Source organism: Pseudorasbora parva, chromosome 8, assembly GCF_024679245.1.
Source record: "Pseudorasbora parva isolate DD20220531a chromosome 8, ASM2467924v1, whole genome shotgun sequence".
Classification (NCBI taxonomy): Eukaryota; Metazoa; Chordata; class Actinopteri; order Cypriniformes; family Gobionidae; genus Pseudorasbora; species Pseudorasbora parva.
The window spans coordinates 16,441,669-16,459,862 of record NC_090179.1 but is presented as its reverse complement, the minus strand read 5'-3'; the positions used below and the strand labels follow the sequence as shown (position 1 = coordinate 16,459,862).

The following is an 18,194-nucleotide window of genomic DNA, read 5'->3' as shown; positions in this document are numbered from 1 at the left end:
CCCAATGGAAACCTTGACAAGACTAAGGTTGTTTTGCACCTTGTGCAATGCAGAATTAGTTAACTGTAGGAGTTCTTCATGCCTCGAGTACCGCCTTAATGCACACTTTTTTGTCATTCCGATTGAAAGATTCAGTGGACTGTTTACATGAGACGTTATCTAAACCGGTCTGGGGTTTACGTGTGCTGACCATAGACCGCTGACTTTCATTCAGAATCATTTTGTGGCATTGTGTGACAGTTTGTCTGGCGCATCAGAATGTCGACGCTGTCCTCTCCAGCAGCTAGAATGAGTTACCGGTTGCCATAGCAACTCTCAACGGCCACCAGGACTTATGCAGTTTTATAAAAGCTATGTATTTGTTGAAAAGTGTAATAATCATCTCAGAAAAAATTAATTCTTATGTAAAGGCACAGTTCAAGCAAAAAGTGCCTTGGACAAACGGTGTCAAGATGAGAGGGTGTAGCCAGGCTATGTCTGTGTCATTATTCCAACATTATCTTTATAACTTCTTACGAAATAAAAAGTTTACCCCTGATTTATAGCCTGGTTATAAATAACATTATAGCCTGGTTTGAGTGGCGCACACTCTTCAGGAGTGAAGGCACGCGCTGTATATCACGTCACATCAACACACACTCAAAAGTAATCGGATCAGGTTGTGTACATGGTGAAATTTTTCGTTTGATCGGAAAAGGTTTATCCCACCCCTCTCAAACCGATTACATTTTCATGCGGATTGGACTTTTATACTGTTCACAGCACTCCATGAAAACGCACCTATTATTTGGGTAGCACACACATTCTGAAAGCCTTCGGCAGAATTCAGATGAGCCATTTTAATCTAGATTAATCTAGATTTTTTTTAAATTATCTATGCCCACCTCTAATATATATATATATATGTATGTGTGTATATGAATAATCCATTATAAAGATATTAATAATGTAGGTTATAATGCCTAAAAACATTTGCATCTTTGTTACATTTGAAAGGTTGTTTGTCATGCGTTTTCATGTGTTATAATTTCTAAAGTTACAACAACAAATAGATAAGTTTTATGACTGTGGTTACAAATATTCATGAGACCATACAATTGCATTACAAGGCATAATTAATACCTTCAAATATTTTTGTAATGCATTATATATGATGGCTTTTAAGTAAAGTGTTACCCAGTTTTCTTTTCTGTGTTGATATTTTCAAATGTTCTATTGAGACAGGAATTTGGGTCAATAGTCTTTGTTCATGTTACAGACACATTTGGAAATGCCATGAGTGAAAGAATCTGGTCGCCGAAAATAATCAAAAATTTCAATTTCAGGGGATTTTTGATATTGCCTTGCATATAAATACACTTGAGATTGACTGAGATCACGCCTTCAGCGTCACATTAACGGCAGGAGATAAAAGATAAAGTCACACTGGTGATTAATGGAGGTATGCTGGAACATAAAAACAACATGTAGACGCAATATAAAAACGGCATGACCGCCACGTCTGCTTCATTTGCATGGACAAGGGCACAAAGCAATACAATTTACATGGAGATGGGAAGATAAATTTGGGCCATCTGTCCCGTACTGACACTCTTTAATGGCACCGGCATTGTGTGTGATGCCGGTTTTTCATGCATCTTAATGACAAACTCCAAATCGAAGTGGAGAGACGCAGTGGATTCCTGACGCAAACTCGACTTCAGCGTCCATAACAGCATGGAGCTTGTAATAAGGATGAATATGTTCATAATATGTGACACAAAGCATGACCCCCTACGACGACAAGCGCCACATACACCAGCAGCGCTTCCTTCTACCGCTGAACCAATCTTAAATCGGTCAAATCACACACACTGCCGTAAGACGTCCGGAGGAATAGAATTTTCAACTAAGTGAGAATAAAATGAGGCGATATTGACGTTACCTTGTGCGCTCAGAGCGAGCATTAGTTTTACCCAGGCCTGCTGTGCTGTCACTGTTGCCGGTGACAACCCAGACAAGCGTGCTGATTGGTGGGAGGATGGAAGGTGGATGGATGGTGGTTCTGACAACTTCCTGTTGCTGTCAATGCAGCGAAAATGGTGACGGGTGACATTTGCAACTTACCAGACACAACTGAAAAAGGAAAAACAAAAAAAATAGAAGCATGATAAAACACAGATGTGAAAGATGCGCAAATTAACCGCACACGACATGAAGCAAAAATGACAGGAAATGCTTACTGAACAAAATCAGTGCAGTGATGTATTTATGAGCAGAACACAAAAAACATACAAGAAACAAGGTGTGGCAAGCACACACACACACACACACACACACACACACACGTTGTAAATATATCATGAGGCTAAAATATATGGCATAAACCACACAAAGAAACAATTCAGTTGAGTTGTGATCGTGAGGTATGAATGGAGGTTTTATTCTTGTAGTCTAGCTCAAGGTTTTATTAGGTGGACAGTGTAACCTGGGGTCTGACCCTTTTAAAGCTGCAGTGTGTCATTTTAACTCCACTAGCCCGACAAAACAATGCTGGCGCAGCCAAAGGCAGGAGTTTGGGAGCGGGACTACCTGCTTATCTGAATGTTGCCTTTTATTTTGGCAAAACCACTTCAACTTCAAAAAACTTTACAAGGAAAAAGCTCAATTTAAATCGTTTGAGCAGAGATTTAGCATGTTAAGCAGCCCAAAATCCTCTCAATGTGTAAAAACACTCAATCTCTAGGACTTATAGCTTAAAAAAAAAAGGTGAAAACAAGGCATTCAAAAAGCATTTAACGTCCATAAAGTGACATACTTCTAAATTAAACCATTTATAAGGTTCCATTTGTTAACATAAGTTAGCTACATTAGATAACATGAACTAACAATGAACAATACATCTGCAGCATTTCATTATCTTTGTTCATGTTAAAATGTAATAATGAATTTAAAATTAAAAGCTGCACTGTGAACATGAATACATAATGTTAACTAATATTAACAAAGCTGTAAAACACATTGTTTATTGTTAGATCATGTTAGCTAATGCATTCATTAATGTTACGAAATGAGACCTTAGTCTTTTCAAATTTCCTTTGGAACAAATATGAATCATGCACAATAAAACCAATGACGTTTGTTAAGCAAGTGCATTAAAGAAGTCAATTTTAAAATTTAAAATGCAATAACTCAGGCCGTTTGGAGTCAATCCTACTAAATGGTCAGAGTAACACAAATGAAGGGTGAGAAACGAGGGAAAGAGGTAGATTTGAGAACAGCTGCTTAAAGAGAGCTGGACTTGGATGGGGCCGTTTGCTCTCTTGGCAATGGTTGCGGCTCTCGCTCTACTTTGTTTCCATGGCCCATTAGTGCAGTTACTCCTGGGACTCGCATGGCATTCTAGCACTTTCCTCAAATACATCAATGCTAATGACTAAATCGCCAGCTGAGAGAGGCCTCGTTTGTACCCAACATTATCTTTTCATGGCCTTTTAACAGAGAACTGACTCTTACTCGAAATTACTTATCTCAGAGAGCGTGTGTGTTTGTGTGTAAATGTGCGCTTGACTGTGTCTCAAATCCTTGGGAGCTGCATACCTAGACAACATTTACAAATTCTGAATTGACAAATCTTTTAATGAATCAATTGACTGTTCAACGCACTTATGATGCCCAAACAGGCTGTCTAGAAAGGCGGCTCACTAATGTAATTCCTTCAAAACAAGACATTCTCCAATAGAAGTCATCGTTTTGATGAATCTCATTCCTTGGCATCTGAAGAGCAATGCTGTGCCAAAGCCAAGTTAAGTAATACGCCTTTTTGCTGGATAGACTGGTTATTACAGCAGACGTGTTTATAAGTCTGGTTCCAATGTTACTGGCCCGCTAAACACACATGTAAAATAATAATTCAGCAATTTCTGTAAGCAGTAAAAACCAGTAAAAGCAATAAGCGAGGAGAAGGAGAAAACTGCTCAGGGGTGTCAGGAGACAATGTGGACATTGTTCTCTAAAGAGTTGAGCCTTCAAGAGTGTGAAATACACTCAAGGGGACAAAGTGAAAAGGGCGAAACAAAATGGACCATCTTTATGTCTTATTAGTGCTTTAAAATCGATTAATGGCAATTATTTGCTTCCAAAATAAAAGTTTGTTTTTACATAATAATATATATATATATATATATATATATATATATATATATATATATATATATATATATATATATATATATATATATATATATATATATATATACACACACACACACACACACAAACATGCAAATATTTCTTAAATATATACATGAATGAGTGTATTTATATATACATAATAATTATACACAGTATATACACATACACTGAACAAAAATATAAACATAGTGTTTAAACATTATAGTGGCCTTTTATTGTGACCAGCCTAAGGCAAACCTGTGCAATAATCATGCTGTCTAATCAGCATCTTGATATGCCACACCTGTGAGGTGGATGGATTATCTCGGTGAAGGAGAAGTGCTCACTAACACAGATTTAGACAGATATGTGAAAATATTTGAGAAATATAGGCCTTTTGTGTACATAGGATAAGTCTTAGATCTTTGGGTTCAGCTCTTGAAAAATGGAGGCAAAAATGTGTGTTGCATTTATAATTTTGTTCAGTATATATTATGTAAACACAAACTTTAATTTTGGTATCAATTTATGTAAGGCTGTTTCTACAAATACACCACCTTTATGTCCTAGGGATTGATGTTTTTTTTTTTTTTATCAACTAAATTATTTAATTATAAAATAATATTTTTCTTTGCTAAATATATTATTATTATTATTATTATTATTATTATTATTATTATTATTATTATTATTAATAATTTATTTATTTTTATTGCTGTTTTATCTGTGTCCTAGACCTTTTATTTGGTCCTAGGCAAATTAAAATTTTAATAATCAATTACCAAAACAATCATTTTAAAAACAATACCATTCTAAACTAGTCTGAGTAAACCCAGCCTGATCTGCCGGCGATCTGCCAGCCTGATCTTTTTATTTATTTATTTATTTTTCATTTCTACTTCTACTGTTTTTTCACTTTTGTGGGAACCAATCACAGACTGGCTTATCCACTGTTGGCGGGTTTATCACGTTGCCAGTTGACCACGCCTCTTGTGTTCTGATTGGTTGAAGTAGTATCCAATTGTGTACAGTCATTTGAATGATACCAGTTTATCACACCTCTTGTGCAGTAGAAAATACAGAGCAGACTCCCCAGACCAATGTTCAATTTTAAATTGTGCTTGGTCTGGTGATAGGCAGACCAGCTCAATATTCAAATATTGTGCAAAATTATCAATTATCATCATGTTACATCTTTGCCTCAGATGAAGAACAATTTCATAAATAAATAAAAACCAAGTTAAATGAACAAAACATTACTTCTAATCAAGAAAATCTTATTTTGTTTTATATATTTAGGATGAAAAAAATAATATTAGTTTTGAATTTCATTTTCACCACAGGCTGTAATCAAACACAATAAATCATCTGAGGTGTGGAAATGACACTGTGGTGGGAATGATGCTTCAGAAATAATCTTGTGTCACTCAGAGGATACAGAAAAATATGGCTTTCCAACAGCTAGGGAAAAAAATGGGAAGGAACATTTACAACGAACAAACATCCATTCTGACAAAACCTGACAACCTGTCAAAGCTGCAAACGTCTGTCTAAAAACGAACAGCTGTGAATAAACAGGTCAGAACACACACGTGCGCACACACTCAGATTCCCGCCCACCCAAAGCATTGGTTACTTCAAATTATAGATTAGTGCCGGCAGGATCAGAGCAGTTTGTCAAACAGCGTGAGATGACTGACAGCACGCGTTTGTGTGTTCTTACCGTGGACGGTGAGGGTGGCGCTGGCCTCCGTCTTCCCCATCATGTTCTCCGCCTGACAGGTGTAAGTGCCGGCGTCTCCTGAAGTGAGTCTCTTCAGTTTGAGAGTGTGGTCCTCCCAGATCTCATGCCTGAGAAGACGACGATACACAAACAAACATAGTTGCAAATAAACAGGCCGTCCTGAAACATTTCATGGACTCTCTTATCAAAAGCTTCTTTTAAGACTTAAGGAAAAGACATTTCTCATTCACATTTCATTGGCTTAACAAGACATTTTATCACTCGTACCGTCCCTTGGGTAGATCTCCGTCCTCTTTCCTCCAGCGGATGGTGGGCACGGGATCTCCTTGAGCTTCACACCTGAACTCAACACTCTGGTCCACTAAAACGGACTGACTGCTCGGCTTTCGCAAGAAGCTGGGCCTCTCTGCACACAGACACGCAGCGTGTTATGTAATGCAAGACGTTTCCCAGCCTTCCCTATGAGATATTCCCTTCTCTGATCCGATTATGAACTTCCGGGGAACTACATCTACTGATCTGTGACTTGTTGTTTTAGCCTAAACTTTCATGCAGCTAATCCTAAAGTAAGCTTCCAATCCGATTCATTTATTAAAATCACTTTGACGTTAGGACACTGATAATCAGTTAAAGGGATAGTTCACCCAAAAATTCTGTCCTCTTTCACTCACTCTCAAGTTGTTCTAAACCTGTTTGAGTTCCTTCGTTCTGTTGAACATAGAAGAAGATATTTTGAAGAGAGTTAGTTACCAAAAAGTTTCTGGTCCCCACTGACTTCCATATTTTTTTCATACTTGTGGAAGTCAATGGGGAAGTTTGGTTTCCAACATTATTAAAATAACTTCTTTTGTGATCAATAGAACAAGAAACTCATGCAGATTTAGAACAACTTTTTCATTTGGATGAACTATCCCGCTACGATTAGGACTATGAGGAAGCATCACTACAGCCCCTAAAGACACGCTGATCATGGCAGATAATTAATGTCTTCTGATTTCTTAAAATGTACCTATTAATTGTTTTGTCCATGTTCTGTTTATTACATTTTACATTTACTTACTTTGCATGTTATGTAGGATAGCTAGGATTGTCATCATTCTTGTTATTGTCAATGGGAAATATTAAAAATGGTTTGTAATAAATTGTAATGCAATAAAATATAAGTTGAAACAATTAAACAATTACTATTAGATATGTTGCTTTGGTAATAAACTGAAACAAACACATTGAAATTGAAGAGGAAAAATTTCTTAAATATTTAAATATTACAACTAAAAAGAAAAAACTAATAATAAAAAATGACAAGAGCACAAAACACAATTACAAACCTTAAACTAAAAAATTGATCTAAAATTAAAATGAAAACAGAAAAGCACTGTACTATAAAAGCACATAAACACTACTAAAATAAAAATGAATTTATGAAAATGAGCAGAAGGTGTGTGACGGTTTGTTGTTTATATAGTTCTCAGAACATCAACATTGAATCAACCAATGGAATTAGTCGGGGGCGGGGCTATCTGTTTAAACAACCAATGGAATTAGTCGGGGGCGGGGCTATCTGTTTTGAACAACCATTGGCAGGGTTAAGAGTATTCAAAATGTGTTATAAACCTTACATTATTTTTGTCATTCTTTTTTGTGTCTCTACTGCCACTAAAGACGGCACACTTCACCTCTAAATTGAATCTGAGGAGAAATTATGCTTCGCTCCATTTCTTACACTTGATCTAAATTGAGAATGACAATAAGCTTGGCTTAACTTGACATGGCTGGTGACTTTCTCCCTGTAATGTGTAAATATCCAAGCAGACATTGAATAATGATGGCGATGAGGAGGGCTGTGTTGCATGGATTAAGAAGGGAAGGTCATAGGTCACAGCTCTGATGTGGAATAATGTAAACCGATATGTTAAGGTGTTGGACGACATATTTTTGTGTGAATGACGGGGTGTGTGAAGGGTGAGCTGGTATTTGTTTTCGTGGCAAACTCTGATGATAAGGTTTAAGGGTCCATGTCTCCTAACGAGGTCAATGACACGCTGGAGTCTTCCTACAGCTAAGCACACAAACTCTAAACATCTGGACCCTGTCCTGCTCTGCCCATAAACAAACACTTCATACATGTGTGTGTAAGTGAATCCATCTGCATGTTTTTCACAATCAAATGCACCAGAGGTTTGTGTGGGAACCTGATTGTATATACACATGTGCGTCTTAAGGCAGGCGGATCATATGCTGGAGTATTTGAGAATCAGACGTCTGATTTACTGAAATACATCAAATACATCATTCAATAAAGCAGAAATATATTGGAAACATACCGAGAACGGTCAACTCTGCGATCTCGCTCTCTCGTTCCCCCATCATGTTGGTTCCCACGCACACGTACTTCCCTGCATCCGTTTTGCGGGTGTTGGTAATCATCAGTTTTCCTCCTCGTATCTGATGAAAAAAAGAAGAGAAGTCATAAGTATAAGGATTAAAGGTCAAAGGTCAAAACCCTTATGGTGGTTAACCCCTCCTTTATCACACAAAAACTACTGCAATATATATACTGCAATGTATGTAGCGGCCATTGAGGGTGGCTTATAGCGTCCCAGGATCTGATTACAGGCCAAAGGGCCCCTTTTTTGTTCTCAGGCAATTGAATGGGCAGATGGGGGGGGGGGGGGGGGGGGTCCTCATTCACCTGAGCAGATCAAAATCACCCACATACACACACACACACACACACACACACACACACACACACACACCTGACCACACGGCGGGAGTCAATGAGGGGGAGTAGAATGTGGCCCCCTACCTGCCTGCACTTACACAGGTCAACATGTGGGTTCATTTTATGGCAGATCATGTCATGTCTCATTGATTATTATTCACTGCGGTCAGTGTTGAGTCCAGCGGCTGGATCTGACAGTGTTTAACATGTGGAATGTGTAAACAGTCACTCTGTGATAAAGACCAGAGGCATTCGCTCCATATCCTAAAATCTACAAATTAGATACAGATATTAGACTTATGAGACACAAATGCCACATACAATCTTTAAGTCTGCATTAAATGTGATTTTGCAGCTTAAAATTCAGATTTGAAACAAAAGAGGGATGGATGGATGGATGGATGGATGGATGGATGGATGGATGGATGGAATAATAAAAAAAGATGAAAGGATGGGTGGGTGGAATGATGAAACAAAAGAGGGATAGATGGAATCAAGTAAAGGATGGAAAACAGATTGTGGATGAATGGATGGATGGAAAGATAAAAAGATGGATGGATGGATAGGTGGATGAGTGGATAGAATGATGAAAAAAGAGGGATGGATGTGTGGAATGAAGTAAAAATTGGTGGATGGATGGATGGATGGATGGAATAATAAAAAAAGATGGATGGAGGGGTGGGTGGAATGATGAAACAAAAGAGGGATAGATGGAATCAAGTAAAGGATGGAAAACATAGATTGTGGATGAATGGATGGATGGAAAGATAAAAAGATGGATGGATGGATAGGTGGGTGGATGAATGGATGGAATGATGAAACAAAAGAGGGATGGGTGGGTGGAATGAAGTAAAAAATGGGTGGGTGGGTGGATGGATGGATGGATGGATGGGTGGATGGATGGATGGATGGATGGATGGATGGATGGATGGATGGATGGATGGATGGATGGATGGATGGATGGATGGATGGATAGATGGATGGATGGAATTATGAAAAAAAGAGGGATAGATGGAATCAAGTAAAGGATGTAAAACAGATAGATTGTGGATGGATGGATGGATGGATGGATGGATGGATGGATGGATGGATGGATGGATGGATGGATGGATGGATGGATGATGAAACAAAAGAGGGATGGGTGGGTGGAATGATAAAACAAAAGATGGATGATGGCATGAAGTAAAAGATGGGTGGATGGATGGATGGATGGATGGATAGATGGATGGATGGAACTATGAATGATGGATGGAACATTACACAGACAGATGAAAGTATGGAAACGTATAGAAAGTATAAATACAGTTTCAGTGAAGATTAAAGTGTAATGTTTTTCCTCTCGGTCGACAGACTCTCAGAGGTGTAAAGTGAGAGTTTAATCTGACTGGTGTCAGTCATTTACATCTAAAGCACAGCAAACATCTAAACAAAACATTCAGCAGTTCTCAAGGGACGTCTCTGAGCACTTACAAACCGGACACGTTCTACAACGCTCTGAAGCATTCTTGAGCCCTGTCACCTCTCCTAAATATTAATGGTGGAAAAGAGTCTTTAAACAAAGGAGAGGTCGGGGAGGAAAGGAAGGAGGGTGAGTTTATTTAAGGCACCCTATGGTGTCGGAGAGAGTTTGAAGTGTCATTATGTTACTGTTTGTTTGAGCGAGAGCTTAACGGCTGAAACGGCACAAGACTCGCAAAGCAGACAAGGTCAGGTCAGACGTAGGAGTGTGTGTGTATTGGGGAAATTATACAGTGAAGAAAAGGCTGAAACCAAAGGGAAAGTGAAAATGTGCCTCGGGACAAACTCAAGCTGCGTTTTAAAAGATAGTGAGCTGCTTATTGCCATGTATTGTGGCGTTGCCTTATCTGTTAATGAATACATGCAGCATAATCTGAAAGCGCACCTTTGAAACCTCAAAACTGGCTCTAGATAGGAAGCCTGTTAGGTTTCGTAACAAAACTACTATCTGAATATGACGACATATAACATGCCGCAGTGCTTCGCGAGACAAAAATCCTCTTCACACACAGGCACATATTTGGAGTTCCATCACAGCAGGACCGCTTCAGAGTCAACGAGCCCACCTTCGCTCCCTCCGTCCAAGGGCTGCTGAGGATGCCATCAATCTGAGCGTTGGGAGATCGCTTTATTCGCATGCCTTTTGTCTTGTACGGTTTGGAGGCGCCGGCTGAGCAGAAGTGCTCATGCAGCGCTCGCGGTGTGGAGTCGCTCAGCAGGCCAGATAATCACACACCGACTCAGAACAAAAAGCTGCAAAACAATACGGAGCGCAAGCTTCAATGTGCCGCGCCGCACCAGTTAATTTAAGCAGACTGCAGCAATTACGGCTGAAAAGCAATTAATGGCCACATTGGAGCTCTTTAATTTAGAGATAACAGTGGAACGCCAAACAAATGAATAATGGTGATGCTCATTACTGTATGCAGAGCTGAAGTTGAGCCAATGTTTCAACAAAAATCAGTTCATTGCTGTGAAATGCATTTTTGCCCCTAAACAAAAAAACAAAAGACAAAGATGCTTCTTACAGGAACACAACATGTTTACACTCTTTGTACAATTAAATTATTATCACTTCTCATTCTCATAGTGGCCGCTCTCGAGGCTCATTGCTGCTATGAAAAATTTAAATGTAATTTACATACATTAAAATGTATTATTTACTTATTTACTATGTCATGTTAACATTGTTGTATTGCCTTATCTTTATGATGGTAATAAATAAATAAAAATCTTATATTCCATTTTTTAACGTTTTTATTTTATTTTTATTTTTTACTTTATTAAAGCTACACTGTGTGATATTTTCCCCCATCTAGCGGTGTAAAGGTATATGACCATTCAGTGAATAATAGTTTCTGTTCTTCTCAATTCTGATTTCTCAATTCAACTCCTACGGTGGCTGATTTAGTCCAAGATTAACATGGCAATCCCCCTCTTCACATTCGACATGGTGCCATCCATAGACAGTAAACGAAATGGACAGAGCTATCCCATTGACTTCAACGGCGGAAAAATTAGGCCAATCAGAGGCACTCACTTCCTGATGGCTGAGCGAACTGTGCAGGCTCAGACTGAGCTTGACGACGTAGATGTGGCGTGAGCCTCCTGTCTGACAGCTGTAGGTCTTCTAGTAGTTGTGGAAAGTGAAATCTGAATCCCGTTGTTTAAATATTTTCTCCCGTTGCTTTTGGCTCACTATGGGCTTCTCCCCATTCTTCCCCCTTGACTTTATCAGACTTTATGTTTCCACGTCCCCCCGACTGTCTCATAGACAGTAAAAGATTGCCTGCGAGCGTCTCCTCCTGTCTATACGGTAATTTCTCAACTGTGCGACAGAGTCGCGTTGGTTATGACGCAATCGTTAGCCTAGTTTTACAAAAACAGCTTCTACGGGGCGATAGTGTAAGATACAAGGTAGTGGAGCCTTTTATGCATTGTCGTGTTTCTTTAGAAATAAACAATGGACAAATGGAGTCTTTAAACGCCTCAGATGTAAAGTTGTTCACTGTCAAAGTGATTCAAAAATGAATGGGAGTCAATGGGATGCTAACAGCAGGTGATGGCTTGGTTAGCAATGGCCGCCCCTATGGGTGGAGCGCTTTCCGAGTGCTAGATTACCCCCTTGGTGCCATCGAGTGTTAAAATGTGAAAAGCGAAGCTTGAATTTACAGGTATGTCCCTCTTTGGCTGATGTACTTTCAAAATGGAGGGACAAAATGGCGACCAGCATTCAAACTCCTCTCCCGTATGTATTTTCAATGGTATATTATAAACATACGAGAATACTTTATTACTTGAAAGAAGTAAATAGAAGTAAATATACATTAATGAGCACATATTTTTGAAAGAATTAAGTGTTTTTAACTTAGAATAAACTAAAAAAGTTACACAGTGTAGCTTTAAGCTATAAGAATTATTGAGAGTAATGATTTATGCATTTTGAGGGTATTATATAGGAGGGTGTAAACCGTACATTATGGGGTCACAACATGCCAATACAAACAAAGCAATATCTGAAATACAGCTTATAAATCAAAAAAGTGAAGATGTGAAAATGTAGAAAGTTCTGTGTAATGGGTGGGTTTAGGGGTCAGGTTAGTGTAAGGGGATAGAATATCTGTACAATATTAAAACCATTATGTCTATGGAAAGTCTCCATAAAACATAAAAACACAACACTGTGTTTGATTTGCATTATGAGGAGCCTTATATTGTAGTGTGTATTCAGGTATCAGGCCACGCTCCCTCGGTTATGAGTGCATGCCGATGTCCTCATAATTCCAAATAAACATATTAAATGCCCACTGAAATCAAAATTGATTTTGTTTAGCTTTTAGTATGACTGTGTTAACCTTAAAATTATGAATAAGCTGGTATGTTCCAAAACAATGAAAAATTTGCATTTAGGAGATATGCAATTAGTAATTTGTTCACACATTAACTAATTTCTACATGGTGAAAGGCACATAGTACACTATACTTGCGATAGGAAACGACATTAGTTTTACATTAGTTTCACGCACAGCAGCAGCGCACACACACCCACACACCAACGGCTCTGGTCTAAATTTAGACTACATACACAGTGCGGATCATATGCGCGAGTCGGCGCAGACAACAAACTTATCGGACCCATTTGAATTTTGCACAGAATCAATGCAGCATTTCAAGGCGATATGGAGGAGATTATGATGATAAATGGTTAGAGGAAACTGGCTTTACCAAATAGAATACAGAAAGGCTCTAGTCAAACTGTATATTAGCGAAACGCTATTGGCTGTTTAAAAAAAGGGGAGGAGCTGCTAACAGCTGAAGCCGTTTCAGCGGAAATTATGTCAACACATGGAATAATGCGGCGCGTTTCAAGGCATTACAGTGGGCCTTTAAACTTTTTTTTTTCATTTAAAATATTGAATGTTTACATTAAAACCATTACACCTATGGAATGTCCTCATAATGATAGGAGTACCAAGATGCATGTGTGCGTGTGCATGCTTGTTTTTGTGAAATAGGACACAAATGTATATAATGACATGGGTAAGACATAAGCATTACAAGGAGAGGGTGAAATATGAGGACATTACCCATGTCCCCACTTTTTAAAATGCTTATAAATCATATAGAATTAGTTTTTTTTTAGAAAGTAAAAATGCAGAATGTTTCCTGTGATGGGTAGGTTTAGGGGCAGGGGCAGTGTAAGGGGAGAGAAAATACGGTTTGTACAGTATAAAAACCATTACGCCTATGGAATGTCCCCATATGTCACAAACAAAACGTGTGTGTGCCTGCGCACGTGTGTGCGCGTGTGTGAGATGACCATACAGTTTAATGTCTACAAAACTATATATACTGCAGAGATGAGCTACACACACTTCCACCACCACCACTACTAAAATCAACAACAAACTTGATCTTGTTTGATTCAGCTCGATCCCAATCAGCACAAATCGCAACAACATCATAGTTACACGATGTGGGAACTTTGGAATGCGTGACACATTCCTTCATCCCCTTTTTTAGTCAGTGCTAAGCACTAAATTGGTATTCTCAAAAACCCGTCTACGGTTTGATTAAAAATAACAAAACCCCCCAAACCACCTTTAGCCTTATACTACACAAATAAGCCACATGGAAAACGAGCGTGCACATCAAAGTCACCGTTTTAACGACAAAAGAGGCCTGATTGATCCTGTTACTTAATTTCCCACACATTTAATTAGAAAAACCTAATTGGTGGCCCTGGTTTAAAGACTGCATTAAATCAGCAGAGAGAGAGTTAGTTTTCGGCTCGTGAGCGCTGGCGAAGGCAAACTTTCATTCCCACATGCCCTTCCAATCAGATGAATGGGCTCCATTAATTTTCCCTGACAGAGTCGGTCGCGACGCAGTTTAAACGCTCATCAGCAGAAGCCCTAATCGGCCTTCATTTGCTTGAAAAATGCAGCAGAAGCAATTGTTATCCACACGCATTAAATAAGGGAACTTCTTTTCGCTGTGTCTTTTTATTAACAAATCAGCAGGTCTTCGTTAGTAACTCGAAAATGAAAATTAAGAAAGGACATGGTTTAATTTGCAAACACAAGGTCAGATGTGAAACTCAGCAACAGTACGTCAGCCTTAAAAAAGTGTTATTTGAGGAGTACATTTGTTGAAGTCGTGAACTTTGAAATCTGACTTCTGTTGTAGGTGGATAAACTTCTAGTTATACGTACTGTCCCACAAATCCTGTCAGGGTCAAAATAGCTTTAAAAAGATAGCAGTATTATTATTTTATTTCTTTACACAGATTGGTGGGCCAATATGGTAAAGTATGTTGACTTTAGCAATATTTGTTGCATTATATGCCAACAGTAACAAATGGGAAAATAGCACTTCTTGTGTTTTTTGCCTTAAGTTTAAATGCCTGTAACTCAAGGAGTATTAAACATATCTTAATATCCTTTTAGATTCTGATTCTTAAGAAACTTGTCTTATGGTAACTCTATTGTAAAGGCCCTTGATGGTTCAGCCCTGGAGATATGGAGATCTTAATATGGCTTCATGAGTAAAGTTAGCAGGCATGCAAACTTGAGACAAAAAACAAAAACAAAAGAAAATGTACTGTGTACTGTGAACTGTTATTCTTGGCCTATAATGCAACAAAGATAGCTAAAGTCAACAGATTTTACTAATAGTCCAACCAATCTCTGTGTAAAAAATAAAATAATGATGCTGCCATATCTCTAAAGTAATTTTTACCCCCCTGTATTTGACTCAAGATCTCCAGTCATTTTGTCATTTTGACCCTCATCTATAAAGCAGAGGATTACTCAATAAACATACATCCATGGCATCTAATATTTTGGCTTTTATCACTATGTATGTCGTTCTACAGAAAAAAAAAATATTAACAAAATCAAAAATTTGAGATGGGGAAGTTTCCGAAATCTGGTTGTTTTGACAAGGAATGACCCTTTCTTTCAGTTTTCCCCTCCATCTGACCTAAAACACTGTGTCCAGTTTTAAATGTTGACTACAGATTTTCAGATTTTTTTGTCATGGCGTTCTCTCTGTATTTACGACTCTTTGCATACTCTTTGAATTATTGCACCCAGGACCAATCAACCCAAGTCGACACCACTATGACAAAAAGTTTGCTAAGAAGTATTTCCTACTACAGCAAGGTAATACAGGTCCTTCTCAAAAATTAGCATATTGTGATAAAGTTCATTATTTTCCATAATGTAATGATACAAATTAAACTTTCATATATTTTAGATTCATTGCACACCAACTAAAATATTTCAGGTCTTTTATTGTTTTAATACTGATGATTTTGGCATACAGCTCAGGAAAACCCAAAATTCCTATCTCAAAAAATTCGCATATTTCATCCGACCAATAAAAGAAAAGTGTTTTTAATACAAAAAAAGTCAACCTTCAAATATGTTCAGTTAAGCACTCAATGCTTGGTCAGGAATCCTTTTGCTGAAATGACTGCTTCAATGCGGCGTGGCATGGAGGCGATCAGCCTGTGGCACTGCTGAGGTGTTATGGAGGCCCAGGATGCTTAGATAGCGGCCATAAGCTCATCCAGAGTGTTGGGTCTTGCGTCTCTCAAATTTCTCTTCACAATATCCCACAGATTCTCTATAGGGTTCAGGTCAGGAGAGATGGCAGGCCAATTGAGCACAGTAAACCATTTACCAGTGGTTTTGGAACTGTGAGCAGGTGCCAGGTCGTGCTGAAAAACGAAATCTTCATCTCCATAAAGCTTTTCAGCAGATGGAAGCATGAAGTGCTCCAAAATCTCCTGATAGCTAGCTGCATTGACCCTGCCCTTGATAAAACACAGTGGACCAACACCAGCAGCTGACATGTCACCCCAGACCATCACTGACTGTGGGTACTTGACACTGGACTTCAGCCATTTTGGCATTTCCTTCTCACACTTTTTTTGCCACACTTTTTCCTTCCCACAGACTTCCCACTGAGGTGCCTTGATACAGCACTCTGCGAACAGCCTATTCTTTCAGAAATTTCTTTCTGTGTCTTACCCTCTCGCTTGAGGGTGTCAATGATGGCCTTCTGGACAGCAGTCAGGTCAGCAGTCTTACCCATGATTGCGGTTTTGAGTATGAACCAGGCTGGGAGATTTTAAAAGCCTCAGGAATCTTTTGCAGGTGTTTAGAGTTAATTAGTTGATTCAGATGATTAGGTTAATAGCTCGATTAGACAACCTTTTCATGATATGCTAATTTTTTGAGACAGGAATTTTGGGTTTTCATGAGTTGTATGCCAAAATTATCAGTTATTAAATAAAAGACCTGAAATATTTAAGTTGGTGTGCAATGAATCTAAAATATATGATAGTTTATTGTTTATCATTACATTATGGAAAATAATGAACATTATCACAATATGCAAATATGCAACAACAAAAAAAGCACACAATGTGCAAACAGCTTTTTTTCTTTACTCTAGTCAGGTACAGGTAGCACCGATTTCCAAATGTTTTCGCCTTCCTACTGCATACACTCAAGTTTTATTGAAAGCCCATTTTGCAAGCGGTGGAGTGAACCTTTAACCAGCCAGTGTAAAACACTCTTCTACAAGCTAGATGAACCAGCACTAATCCAGCTGGTCTTCTCAACAGGAAAAATTGTCAGATTTGCTTACCGTTATCCTCTCATCTCTGTCGTCGATGGTGACTCCGTCTTTCTTCCAGGAGATGGTGGGCTCCGGGTGTCCGCGGGGCGGCTGGCACTCCATGACCGCTGGCTCGCCTGCTGCCACCATCACGTCCACAGGGTTCTGTCTGAAATCATCTCGAAGGACTGATAAAAGAAAGAGAAAAACAGGCATATTAGAAACACAAACTGCATTTCTATCAGGAAACTACTTACGCTAATATTTAAAGAAGACATTAGAAACCATGAGAGGAACATTTCTCTACTCATGCCCAGTGCTAACCCCCTCTAATCCATTTCAAACATACAAGGATTAAACCTAAAACTTCTGTTTACATTAACTAAAAAGGCACAAAAGAAGGTTTGGAATATAAAGTGCTCTTCCTGCATGGAAGTGTATATGATATTAATGTGAGACACAAGAGAGCAGTGAAGATTAAACATTCATCTAGACCACTGCTCAAGTGTGCAATAACATCTGAACCCAAAAACACAGAGTCTAAGCATGTTGGTCGACCCGGTTACCCTTCTGATGGATTTGCTTAAAGCGTTCCCATTAATCTGAGACAGCATTCCTTTCAGTGCCATGTAGATACTGTACAGCAGCACATTAGATTAGTCCAATGTTTTAAATGATATACACATGACATGGGAAAAACACATGTGCTGGAAACCCAGTGAGCTGCCAAACTAGACAGTATTTTAGCAAGCAAGCAACTTTATTTATATAGTACATTTTTAAACAACAGCTGTTGCCCCAAAGTGCTTTACAAAAATAAAACATTAAAATCAACATGTAGCTAATATTGGTTACACCCTAGCAAACATTACTTAATCAAATGCTAAAGAAATTAAATATGTTTTTAAATAAGATTTAAAAACG

General features: G+C 38.5%; 1 protein-coding gene across 5 annotated transcripts in view; it reads right to left on the bottom strand.

Moving 5' to 3' along the window:
- robo1 (roundabout, axon guidance receptor, homolog 1 (Drosophila)) overlaps positions 1-18,194 on the bottom strand; it is a 368,894-nt gene that overhangs the window by 60,119 nt on the left and 290,581 nt on the right. For all 5 annotated transcript variants that reach the window (XM_067450215.1, XM_067450213.1, XM_067450214.1 and 2 more), the window contains 4 exons: positions 17,301-17,458; positions 8,221-8,341; positions 6,164-6,302; positions 5,876-6,003 (listed from right to left, as the gene is read on the bottom strand). In XM_067450215.1, coding sequence (XP_067306316.1) covers positions 5,876-6,003; positions 6,164-6,302; positions 8,221-8,341; positions 17,301-17,458 — 546 coding nt within the window. The remainder of the gene's footprint in view (positions 1-5,875; positions 6,004-6,163; positions 6,303-8,220; positions 8,342-17,300; positions 17,459-18,194) is intronic.